This window comes from Nelumbo nucifera, chromosome 4 (assembly GCF_055504915.1).
Source record: "Nelumbo nucifera cultivar China Antique chromosome 4, China Antique-T2T, whole genome shotgun sequence".
In the NCBI taxonomy this organism is placed as follows: Eukaryota; Viridiplantae; Streptophyta; class Magnoliopsida; order Proteales; family Nelumbonaceae; genus Nelumbo; species Nelumbo nucifera.
Genome location: NC_142652.1, coordinates 34,572,822 through 34,585,895, shown reverse-complemented (window position 1 = coordinate 34,585,895; position 13,074 = coordinate 34,572,822). Strand labels below are relative to the sequence as shown.

Here is a 13,074-nt window from a genome sequence, read left to right as displayed (position 1 = left end):
TGTGGGCTTTAGCAGCAAGTTCTTAGAAAATGCCACGTCTCTAACTTTCTAGAAAAATGAAAAGGGCATGTGTCTGAATGGTGGGGGGCTGTAGCCTGGTAGTGGGTTATGGGCTTTAGTAGGAATTTCTCAGAAATTGCCACGTATGAATGGTGGTAGTGGGCTATGGACTTCAACACCAACCTCTCAGAATGCCATGTGTCTAAATTAGAAAAAGCCACGTGTCTGAATGGTGAGGCTATAGCCTAAAAGCCTATATATATATATATATATATATATATATATATATATATATATTAGATGTGCATATATGCCGTGTAACTACATGATTAGGACATATTATTACATATAGGTGGGATATAAGTGACTGAATATTGAGCAAATTCTTTTTTAAGGCCAATGTTCAACCTGATTACATGTCCCTCTTTGAAGGACATTTGGTCTTTAATTCAAGAAGTAAAAATAAGGATCAGTTTGGTTTGCAGTTGGAATCAGAATTAAAATCTATAAAATTGGAATCGGAATGATCTATTCACATAGTCTATTATTTGTTCACACAAGAATGAGAATGAGAATTTAAATCAGCGGGAATGAGATTTTATTCCCAAGGGAGAGGCAAGGAATGACCATTCCCTTAAATGGGAGAATGCCATTCCAATAGAAATGGGAATGGGATTCCAATTTCACCCAACCAAACAGCTGGAATGGGAATAACCCATTCCAATTCCAAACCCCAATTAGCAAACCAAACGGGGCCTAAACTCTTTTCCATGTGTAAGTGGGCTGCTGATGTAGCCTTTATTTACAACGGGTCTGGATGTAGTAGGCACGTTAGATAAGCACAATAAGTGAGCACATAATAGCTGTGTGACACATGCCCTAGTTAATGTGCCTTTCTTTCAAACGTTTTTGTTCTGTTAGACAAAAATTATCCATTATTTTATTATTTTTGTCAAAATAATTAAAAATAAAAAACAATAAAAAAGATAATAAAATAATGGATAATTTCTATTTAACATAGTAAAAATATTTGGGTGAAAGGCCCATTAACTGAGATATGTATCACACAACTATTATGTACTCACTCATTGTGCTTATCTAACGTGCCTACTACATCTATGGACCTATGCATTTACAACACCTCCTATACGAGAAGCCTACCTTCTCTCTAGCTTTGCAATTATTCCTTTACCAAAATGGGTTTGCGTGGCTTTTCATATCACGTTGTTTCCATGTATCAAGCTTTTGCCCATAACCTCTTGTCACCCTATGTTTATCATCAATAATTCAAGAAAGTTCAAACATTATTTTCAGAAGAATTTTGCCATTAAATTTTAGAAAGTTTAGGCATAGCACATAGTACAGATCTTATAGAAACCCATTTGTGTCTTTAATTGGATACTTCAAAAGAATTGAATTAATGCATACTAATCTAGAAATGCCTCGTTTCGCCAGTGGCTTTCCTTGAGTGCTCATTCATGGGCTTATAGCTCAAGCTAATCCAGTCGAGCTCATGTTTCTGTGATGTTCAGAGCTCAAACCTTAAGCTCATCTCTCACTAAAGCTTGATAATTAGCCCAAACCAAAGCTTTCAGCTCACATCAGTTTTTATTTAGATGTTACAATATATATTGCAATATAATTAAATACATACAATACAAATACAAGGTTTAGAAATATAGTATATATAGAGGGTTTTGCATTGAACATTTTTGATAAATTAGCTGCGTCCTTCCATTAATAAAAAATCAGTATAAAGTTAAATGTGAAAAAGGAGACAATGGCAAAAGCAAAAAACCTTTGATTATAATGGAAGACTATACCAACTTTCAGCCATATCTGGAGACAACCTTGAAAAATACAGATCATTATAATGGAGGACAAAGAACAATCTATGTCAATGGCAGTTGGAATCAGCATGAATAAGAGATGAAGGATGAAAAAAGTTTTCTTTTGTTTTGTTAATTATTTATTTTGATTCAAGAAGACGAAGCGTAGGATATGAACTGTCTCTTTAAATTGGTGTTCTTTTTTATGATGTCAACTGTCAAGAAAACTATAGTTAAATGGGCATTAAACAAAAGGCTATCAGTTTGCAGTTTAAATAAAAAATTTGCACTGATGCATAGGAATGCAAATGGGCTGAGTGTAAACTTTGGTATACTTTTGCAGAAGCTTGTTTGTAGGAAATAAAATGATGCGATCCCCATTTACACTGCCAAAAAGTGCAAACAAAACTAAAACTTCAAATTTTGCATCAGGCAGGAGTGGGGATGCAAAATTTGGATTTGGTTCAGATTTACAGTGCAAACAGGCAGAGCCTAACTATTTCTTTTACACTTCAATTATTAAGTATTATGTACTAAATAATTAAGTTATCGCTTCTAATATGTACAATGTTATATTATTTGCATGTGAACAAAATGCTTGCTGTCTAAATTAACACTATTGCTTTTACCACATATGCACTAATGTCTAATACTATACATAAATTTTATAAAAAAAATTGTTAATAAGTTGAGGGAATTGAAATATTATTAGCCATAAATCATGGAACACATTGTTCTCCAAAATTAGATAGATATTAACTATTAATAATAAGAATAAGATAGCTTACTGATGTTCTTGCATATTGTATATATTCGTGATTGGGGTTAAGTGAAAAGCTGAGTTGAGCTAATATGAATGAACCTTTTAGTGTGGTTGAAGTTAATACATGGTTTGTAAACTTCAGTAAACAATATTCCTAATTTCAAGAAATAGGAAACAAAGGTGGGGATCCAAAACTAGGGCTCCTTTTGGAAACTATCAAATGATTCAAATGTAGTTTTTGCTCTATCTACACTCTTGTTAATTTGCAGGACAATGTTCAGACATGGAAACGTACTGTACACCCAAAGAACAGATTGAAGAACACCCTTTTTGAGTTTTTATTTTCAGAAAAAAAGTTTGATCTTTACATATTTAAAATGTAGGGCCAGACTTTTTTTGACAAGGACCATATATACTAAAAACTAACCATGAACCAAACACCACCTTTGTTTGTCTCATTGATGGTCATATTCACTTTTTCATTTATTTTTCTTTTTTTAAGCTACTTTTTATTCATTTTTTCACAAGTTGCTAGTATAGATACTCATTTCAATATCCAAACAATCAAATGTAGGGATGGCAATTTCACAGGAATTTTCCAATATCTCTGACCAGTCTTCACCCTAATAGGATATCTTTATTAAAACCCTGTAGGGTTTGAGTTTTGACATTAAGATATATATATAGGCGCTTTGGTTTGCATGGATACAGTGGAAAAATCAAAATACATATGAATATGCTATGGAAATTCAAATATATTAAAAATATATGAATATAATATAATCTATTACTCTAATAACTGTATAAATAAGAAACATGTATTTTAATAATTTGACCTTATGTGAAGTGAAATTTCACTATAAAAATGGAAAAAGTAAACTACAGCAATATCCTAAGGAAACAATAGTACCATATATGTTCAGAGCTTAACAAACAAATACTATAAATCTCATTAATAATCATGTAAATGGTTACGAATTTGAAATAAGCTAAGTTTTATAAGTATTGATGATCATAACAGAAAAATTACATTCTCTTATGAAATTAGTCATCCAAAAAAGTGTCTTAAATAGATAATTGAGACTATAAAGGCAAAAGCTTTCAAAGCCAGCTTAATTATGGCTCAAATAGACTAGAGGGTACTTGCAAATGAATTTTCTGCACTTTAATACATACACACACATATGATTGCTTATTAATTAGTTTAGTAAGATGTTGTAGAGTGGTCTCGTGGTTAGAATACTTATGTTTCAAGTAAGCAATCAATATTCAAATCTTTCTATAATTGGGTGAGATGGATCATGATAGGTTTGTAAATTGGGAGGAAAACCTAAATGGGTTTGTGACGAGTTTAGGATCATGGGTAACTAAAGCAAGTTCAAGACTTTACAATCCCTAATCAAATGACAACAAATTGGTTCAAAAGCAGATTCAACTATGATATGGAAAATATATGATATCTGAAAATTTTCTGACCAATCAACTCGAATCATAAACTTGGTAGCCAATCAGGTGTTATTTATCAATATTCATGGGTAGGTTTTGATTGGTCAAAACTTTTCCCATATCATATCTTTCCCGTATCATAGATTTTCTCAATAAAGAAAGCTTTCCAAATTTGTTAGTAACTTCTCTTCAACTCTCTGCATATCCCTTATTTTCTACCAAACCAAATAAAATAAGAGAGAAACATAAAGTTGAGGGAGAATTCTTAACAAATAATTGTATGAAATCTCACAAAAACTATCTTTCAAAATTCTATTAATCATTCTCTCTTAATCTCTATCAAAACAAACACAGCCATAATAACTGTTTAATTCTTTTCTGGTTCAACCGGTTGTTCACCATCGGCCGGGTTGGCAACTTAAAAACAATGGGAATGACCCATAAACTTTAGGGGTTATGGCCCTTGCACTGTACACTTTGGTGGCAAGTGGTCCTATTTGACTTCTACTTTTTCCCTTGTATGCACTTATAATACTCCAAACTCCAAAGATGATGACACGACACAAGTCTTCGCAGAATCCATCCCATTTGTAAAATTCCTCTACTGTTCAACTTCATTAGTCATCTCCAGAGCCCCACACGATCAACCCCTTAACTGATCTTGGCCATATACTTCCAAAACACGTCACTAAAGTTGACAATTAGATCACGCTTACGTCATGCCACATGGCGATCTGTAACCCATGCCCCACTAATCCAATGGTCAAGGCAAGCCCAGGTTTGTACCTTTTACTGAAAAATGATAGTGGAAAATTAGATCATAAAATTGCTGAAAATTAAATCAAATAAGCAGAAAATCAGAAGCAGATTGTGCCGGATAATCATAATCTCTTGGACTTTTATTGAGAAATCATTTAAGAGAATCAAAACCAGATCAAATGTTTAACGATGAATATTATATTGAATATAAGGGAATGGCAAAATAAAAAATTCATGTAGCCGACGATGTTTTTCTATCAAATCAAACATTTAATTTTTTCTGATTATTTGAAGAAAATATGGGGTTAATGCATTTAAGGAAAGGAGATTCGTTATTAACACATCTAACATAACATCCATTGACTAATGGATCAATCCAAGAAAGAATCAAATAAAATCAGAAAATATGAGATGGTCTCGGTACCGTACTGTTGTGTATATCAAATCATCAATACCTTTATCAATAATGTACAGTGAATGATTCAGTGGGCCCATTGTAATTGAGAGTTTATATAACCCCATTCCAGCTAGGCTGATTCTAGTTTGATGATACCCATGAATGGTGGGTCCAGTATGATGCAGATTAACAAGTAAGACCACTTGTGTGCTGTAGAGATATTGTTGTACAGAATGTATAGTACAATTAAGTAATGGGGAGGGAGTATCAAGATTAGAGTTTGAAGGAAATAAGAGAAATAATTGCTTATTTTTCTTTAATTTGATTTTGTTTTCTTTGGAAGAATCTGTTATCTGGTTTTCTCTACCAAGTTTTGGGGAGTAAAATGCAAGAAAAGTCTTCAGATGAGGTGGCGTTTTCTGAAGAAGATATTCCCCACGTGTGCGGTTGACACGAGTGGACAGTCTTATGTCTCACAAGAATGGCGGGGGCGAGGGGCCATTGTCTTTGTGGAGGGCTTTGTTTATAAATTATAAAATCAGGGTGGTGGAGTTACTTCTCCCCTGTTATCTGCATCTCCCTCTCTCTCTCTCTCTCTCCACCCTTTTGTTTCTCTCTCCTCTTTCTTTCTTTCTTTTTTTTTGTTTCTCTATTCGTTCTTTGTTTTCTTGGCCTGGTTTGCTTTGAGTTAGAGTCTTAGAGATGGGAAGGCAACCTTGTTGTGACAAAGTTGGGCTGAAGAAGGGGCCATGGACAGCTGAAGAGGACAAAAAGCTCATCAATTTCATCCTTACCAATGGTCAATGCTGCTGGAGAGCTGTTCCTAAGCTTGCAGGTCTAAAGAGATCCTGTTTCTCAAACCAATTGAGCTTTGAGCTTGTTTTGTCTTCAAGTGAATATAGAACTAGACAAGTATGGAGAGACAGAAAAGCAGAAAGGTCTGTGGGTGGGCTCTTCTGCTTGCTGGTTTCTTCTCTAGGATCCTTTTAGTGTGGCTGAGCTTTCTGGGTCTTAGAAAAATTGAAAATCTTTGACAAATTAAGTAATGGGTTCTTGTTGGTTAAGAAAACTAGGAAGAAATGAATTGGGTTTAGGAGAAGATAAATGGATCTTGCTTAAACAATGAAGAAGATAAGAGAGATAAAGAGTCGAAAACAGAACAGAAAATCTCTTCAGAGTTCTGAGTGAAGCAATCACAGTTCTTGTTTAATAATTGTTCTCTGAATTTGCACGCCATTTGTACTTTTGCAGGATTGTTAAGGTGTGGGAAGAGTTGCAGGCTTAGATGGACAAACTATCTCAGACCTGATTTGAAGAGAGGATTGTTATCAGAATCTGAGGAACAGACAGTTATTGATCTGCATGCTCGTCTGGGAAACAGGTTATTTATTCCCTCTTCACTTTTCTTTTCTCTCTTTCTTTAGTCTTATTCTTTGCTTTGACTTTAATTAATTGCTCTTGTTTTCTAAATTCGTAATCCTTTTTTCCACATTAAAACTCGTTTCCTAGCTCATACTTCCCTTTCTTATATTCTTCTTTTTCTTGAATTTGCAGATGGTCCAAAATTGCATCCCACCTTCCTGGTAGAACTGATAATGAGATAAAGAATCACTGGAATACCCACATCAAGAAAAAATTGAAGAAGATGGGAATAGATCCTCTAACCCACAAGCCAATCTCCATTTCAACAGAACAGCCACAACAAGTGCACAACTGTCCTATGGTTGCCATTGATGAAGAAGACCAAAACAAGAGCCAAGAGACTTCCATGCAGTCATCCATTACTGAAATAAAAGAGGAAAATCAGATCAATACAAGCCCATTTATCTATACAGATAACAGTGATGGTTTCTGCACTGATGAAGTCCCTATGGTTGAACTTGATGAGATTCTAGTCCCCCGCCGTCCCTCTTCATCAACTTCTTCCTCTTCTTCTTCTGGTTCATATGGAAAGCAGGAAGACTTGCAGTCATCCATTACTGAGATGAAAGAGGAAAACAAGATTAGTACAAGCCCATTTAGCTATACAGATAATAGCGATGGTTTCTGGACTGATGAAGTCCCCATGATTAAACTTGATGAGATTCTAGTCCCCTGCCTTCCCTCTTCATTAACTTCTTCCTCTTCTTCTTCTTCTGGTTCATATGGAAAGCAGGAACACTTGCAGTCATCCATTACTGAGATAAAAGAGGAAAATCAGATCAGTACAAGCCCATTTAGCTATAAAGATAATAGTGATGGTTTCTGCACTGATGAAGTCCCCATGATTGAACTAGATGAGATTCTAGTCCCCTGCCTTCCCTCTTCATCAACTTCTTCCTCTCCTTCTTCTGGTTCATATGGAAAGCAGGAAGACTTGCTGTTTTCCAGCTTAGAGTGGCCAGACTACGATGACATTAGTTTTTGGTCTGATTTCAACTGTTGGGATTTGATTTCTGAAGATGGTGACAGAAAACTAGCCGTTGATCCTCCTCTTAGCCAGCACTCTAGAATGATTTTGGATCAAGAGTCCTGGAAATTTTAGTTATTGTGAGTTATAACTTCAACACTCCTCAATTTGGGCTTGTTTTCAATTGTATGTCACAATAAAACACAACCCATCTCTGATACCTCTCTCTTCAGAAATGAGAATAAGAAATTATGTAATATTAGCTAGTAAATTTTCCGTTTTCTCCTCCTTTTGGTGGTTCTTCCCTCTCTCCTCTTTCATAAAGAGAAAAAAAAAGGAAATAATAAAAAGAAAGATATAGATGTACTTCAAAAGTCCAAGCTTCTCTCTGCTCCTATAATTTATTCTCTATCAAAAAAACCCAAAATTTCCAAGAATTTATTCTGCAATTCTTGTTTAATTTAAAATATCAGAAAAAAAACAAGGATTTTCGATGTGTACCAGAATCTCCATTATAATACGGTGTTGACATGGACAATTCATGAATGAGAACTGATGAAAAGGATACTACTGACAACATATTAAAGATGCTCTGTCCTCTAGTTCTTTGGTCAATCCATTGAAACCATGAAAGAACAAATGGGTTTCAACTTTGAACAGCTGAATTGACTGAACGGAATGATTTTTTGTTTAATTATTTCTTAGCCAATAACTCATTAAACGGCATGTTATTTTGATAATTATACACTTTGAGTATTTTATTACTAAAATTATCTCATAGACAAAAGGACAAAGAAGCAAGTAATCTACCCGTCACTTCAGCAATCAGCAATTATCAAACAGTAGGCATTAATGAATATTTCATTGATTTTTCTGCCCATTGCCCGCCTGCAATTATATATATATATATATTCCGTTCTAAATCTTCTGATTAATTTTTCGTGTAGACTAAACCCGTAGACTACGAGTAACGACTAATAACAATGACATTGATCCAACCGAATGTTAGTGACATTGTGACAAGTAATCTACTATATGAGACTTCCGTGTAGCCTTTGGATCTGTCATTACCCTCTCTTTCAGTTACAGATTTGGGCTTTTTGTAGCCATCAGATATGGGTGTGTAGTAGATGCCAAGCTAATCTTGATAAAGAGCAAACCCTCATGGGAGGAGGCTTTCATTAGGTCAAGATCTTTTTTTTTTTTTCCTTTTTTAATTGTTAATCATCTTTAGAAATTCAGGTATAGCAAATGGAGGAAATGAGAGGATACTTCCAACTACTTGGAGATTGAACATATGTAAGATTATTTCCATTTGGCAGCTTATGACATTGGGCGGTTTAATAATGACTGAATTGGCTGAACTGAATACTCGTTGCTTTGTGTTTTAGTGGATGAGTCGAAGTAGGTTTTGTACTCCTTCATGGTTGAATGAATGATATGTTAGAGTGGTTAATATTCTCCCATTTCTATGTAATAATCAACCTATTTTCAGTTTCAGCCATTAAGTAGCTCATTACCTATGAACTGAATGACTTATTACTGAGTGAACAAGGAGGTTGTGAGCTATTTAACGGCTGAAACTGAAAGTGGGTTGATTATTATATATCAATCTTAAATAATTTATAATTTAATTATTTTATCCACTAAAAGATAAAGTAATAAGTCATTCAGTTCAAGGGACTTTTATTTAATTTGAAAAAAAAAATTAAAATTTATAGTTGGGCATCTAAAATTAGAGAAGAGTAAAAAATTTATGAATATTCATACTTTAGCATGCGCGTAATTAATTGATTAGACACTATTTTATTTAGGAGAAATTAGTCCACAAAATATTCCAAGAAATTTGTATTAATTTTATTTAAATTAGATTTTTAAATGTTTGTACAATATATCAGAAATTACTTATGAAGGATAGATATAAAAAATAAAAGTTATTAAGAACGAAAGAAATAAATAAATTAGAAAACAAGGGAGTTGAGTCTTAAGAGGATTATAAGAGGATTTAGGTGTGAGGACTGAGCAAATGGATGTATGTGAAGTCCATTGAACTTACCATGGAGAGCCTATAGTTATGCAGATTTGGCCCTGCAAGCAATACCTTCATATTCGGAGTGCGCCGAGTGAGCCCTCAAACAACTAATTAGATGGTAACCATGGTTTTCAAAATCGGATCGGATTGGACGGTCGGACCGGAAAAATCGGGAATCGGTCCATTTTTCTCAAAACTGCTTTTTCTCCAAAATTATTGATTTTGGTCAGCAAACCGTTGAACCGACTGGTTAACCATTCAAATCATTCGAACGGTTTTGACCGTTTTTCAAATATTTATTTATTTTTTAATTTTTTTTGTCAAAATGAGCCGACTGTTGTAACTGGACCTCTGACCGGTTCGGTCACCTGGTCGGTTTTAAAAACCATGATGGTAACTTGATTTTATTCAATCATGTTGGCTTGCTTGTCTGTTATTTCTACTACCAATGCACTTAGGCCCCGTTTGGTTTGTGGGAATAGGGGTCTAGAATCAGAACCATAATGGCTATTTCGGTTCCAACTGTTTGGTTGGATGGAATTGGAATCCCATTCCCATTCCTGTTGGAATGGCATTCCTCCATTCGAGGGAATGACCATTCTCTGCCCCTCCCTTGGGAATGAAATCCCATTCTTGTTGATTCCAATTTCCATTCCCATTCCTGTTTGAACCAAACAGACTATGGGAATAGACCATTCCTATTCCGAATTTCAAACAAAACGGACCCTCACCATTGGTCCTAAGCCTAGATGAAGGTGAAAGGTTATATTATTTTGGATTTCAATGTAAACATCTTTGTAAAATTCTTTTAAATAAGTTCATTTCATTTTATATTTATTTGATTAAAATAGAGGAATTTTACATGATTAGAAGGTGTGGTTGACAAATTGCACATAAACCTTGAATTTTATTAAAAAATCAAATTGCATTAGATTAATTATAATTATATTGCCTAATTGGGACAGAGTCACTTAATTTCCATGGTTCCAATGGGAGACACTAAATCCTTTGCCGAAAAACCACCCGTGACTGGAAAAGATTAGAAATAACTGCCACAAATTATTTTTTATTAATTCTGCACAAGATTGCTTAAGTCATTAATAATAAATCAAGCATTCAAAGATGGTGAGTGGGATTATAATTTTTTAACAAAGTTTGGAAAACATGAACCCTTATTTTTAGCCAGATCTGCACCACCATTTTCACATGAAATTTCAACGTTATTGTGTGATGCACTCAGACTCTTTTGTATTGCTTTTTTCTTTCCTTTTTTTAACTTGAGAGAAGGTTACATTAATACATTACACTCTGACAAGATGTATTCAATAATGGATGATGGCAAACCACTCTTTATGATGCAATTACGAGTTAAATTCAATGAAATTGTATTAATCACTTCATTTTTTGGGTAAAATATGACAACCCCCCTAAGGTTTCATTTTCGTAAAAACTTCCCCTGTATTATTGAAAAAACCTGCAATTCTTTTATTAGTATTGAAAAATTTGGGTCAAATGCTGAAATGCATTAGTTTTTCAAAAGTACTCATTTTACTATTATATCTATTAATTCATATGAAAATTTATTAAAATATCCCTAAAGAATTTTTCACTTTGAATTACAAAAATTCTAGGAGTAAGACCGAAAAGAATAAAGTAATTTTACTCTATCAAAACGTTAGGTCCAGTGAAGTCTAGAAGGGTCAATCTAACATTTAAATTATATTGAAAGTTGCCCTAATAAATAGTAAGGGTAATTTTTGTAACTGCAGGTTTTTCAATTTTTATGAGACTATAGGAGAGACTTTTGTTAAAGTAAAACTTCAGGAGAAATTATTATAATTGTCAAAAACTTCAGAGGAGGTTTTTTTCTTTTATATAAAAGAACTTCATGTTTTGTCAACTGCCAAAGAGTACATACAAGAATAAGAATAGACAGTTGGTGCCACAAAGTCCTTTGTTCATAATGGGGTGGATTTCCTTTATGCATGAAGATTGTGAAGAGGGAAAAGAGAAAGCTAGAAATGCCATGTAAGTGGTAGTGTGAAAAGATTAGGCGATTTTTGATTTAACACAAGATATAAAATTTATGTTTTATATAACAATAATGACTAATTTAGTGTCTTATTATAATTTAATAGGTAATACATGTGGTGTGAAGCCAAGCTCACAAATCTAACTATAACTTGGGTCAATTACCTAATCATCAACTGATTAATCTCAGCTAATTAGGTTATAGAAAATTGATCTTATGGCTTCACATTTAGGAACTGTAGTATGGCAATTTCTACCATACCTGGTGGGTATCCTTCCCTACCTGCCCAAATGGAGTGGGTTCTTTTGCTTGAAAGATAGGTTTTGGGCAGGTAGGGTATAGTATTAGGCTAAATCCAATCCTCTCCAATTAGCATATTGTTAGAAAGCATCTAAATTTTATGTACTAGGTGTTGAATTTAATAATATTTTGAATTGTATGTGAAGGATGATTGATAGCTTATGTCTTTTTTACATGTCTTAATCAAATATTTTGAAATTTTGTTGTTTGTTTGTATTATTTTACTTATTTATTGCTTATATTTTACAAGAAATAATAGGAAATTAGGCACAAGTACTAAACTCAACCCACACCTACCCTTGAATGCGGGGAGGGTAGGGTCGGAGAGAGTTTTACATTCTCATGTGCAGAGAAGGTTTGGATTCTCAAAATCCAACCCGCTATAGGTTTTGAAATGAATACGGGTTGAAAAGTTTAAAAAGACAAATAGGGTCTAAAATTTACAAAACACTCTCCGAATCCACCCAATTGCCATCCCTCACAAACTACCACTTACACATATATTCAACGATGAGACATATGGTACAATGAGGATGGATTCATCATAACCAAAGTTTAAAGTATCAATATGATACGAGTTTCGGTCGTATCGCATCGATTCTTAGAAACAACCGATACATACTTTTTTTTTTTAGTTTAGTTTTTTCAAAGTTTAATTTTTTGGGAAGCTTATAAGATATTTTTTATTATTAAAAAAATTAGGGATTCGAAACACCTGGAAATAGGCATTTCAGACCGTATCTTTTTCAAAAGATACGACATGATACACCTATCGTATCGATACTTTGAACCATGATCATAACAACAATGGAGAAGAAGGTTGGGACCAACCACCAAATGGGTCCCACACCAACACATGAGTAAAGGAGGCAAGGACTCTTAGTCCTAGAAGTGTGGACAAGGTACTACTAGAATTAATCAAGAAATAATTTATAAATTATATGGCTGATCCTTTTTGTTTCTAATTAGGGAAATGATCTTTTAGGTGAGACTAATTGGATGGTGGGACAGTGACACCATTGAATTAGAAGGGGGGATACTTAATTGTAGTTATGGAGCAGGAGCCCTAAATGTAGCATGGCTCTTCAAAGGAAAAGGGAATGAAAATTCATGGTTTTACTACTTTA

General features: G+C 34.0%; 1 protein-coding gene across 1 annotated transcript; it reads left to right on the top strand.

Annotated features, from left to right (window-relative positions):
- Positions 1 to 5,762: 5,762 nt before the first annotated feature.
- LOC104607372 (uncharacterized) lies at positions 5,763 to 8,012 on the top strand. Its single transcript, XM_010273002.3, has 3 exons — positions 5,763 to 6,029; positions 6,446 to 6,575; positions 6,749 to 8,012. The coding sequence occupies exons 1-3, from the start codon at positions 5,897 to 5,899 to the stop codon at positions 7,716 to 7,718; spliced, it is 1,233 nt and encodes a 410-aa protein (XP_010271304.1). The 5' UTR covers positions 5,763 to 5,896; the 3' UTR covers positions 7,719 to 8,012.
- Positions 8,013 to 13,074: the final 5,062 nt, after the last annotated feature.

Coding starts and splice junctions, on each gene's coding strand:
- LOC104607372 (XM_010273002.3), top strand. CDS start 5,897: ATGGGAAGGCAACCTTGTTGTGACAAAGTTGGGCTGAAGAAGGGGCCA. Junction 6,030..6,445: donor AGCTGTTCCTAAGCTTGCAG/GTCTAAAGAGAT, acceptor GTACTTTTGCAG/GATTGTTAAGGTGTGGGAAG. Junction 6,576..6,748: donor CATGCTCGTCTGGGAAACAG/GTTATTTATTCC, acceptor TTGAATTTGCAG/ATGGTCCAAAATTGCATCCC.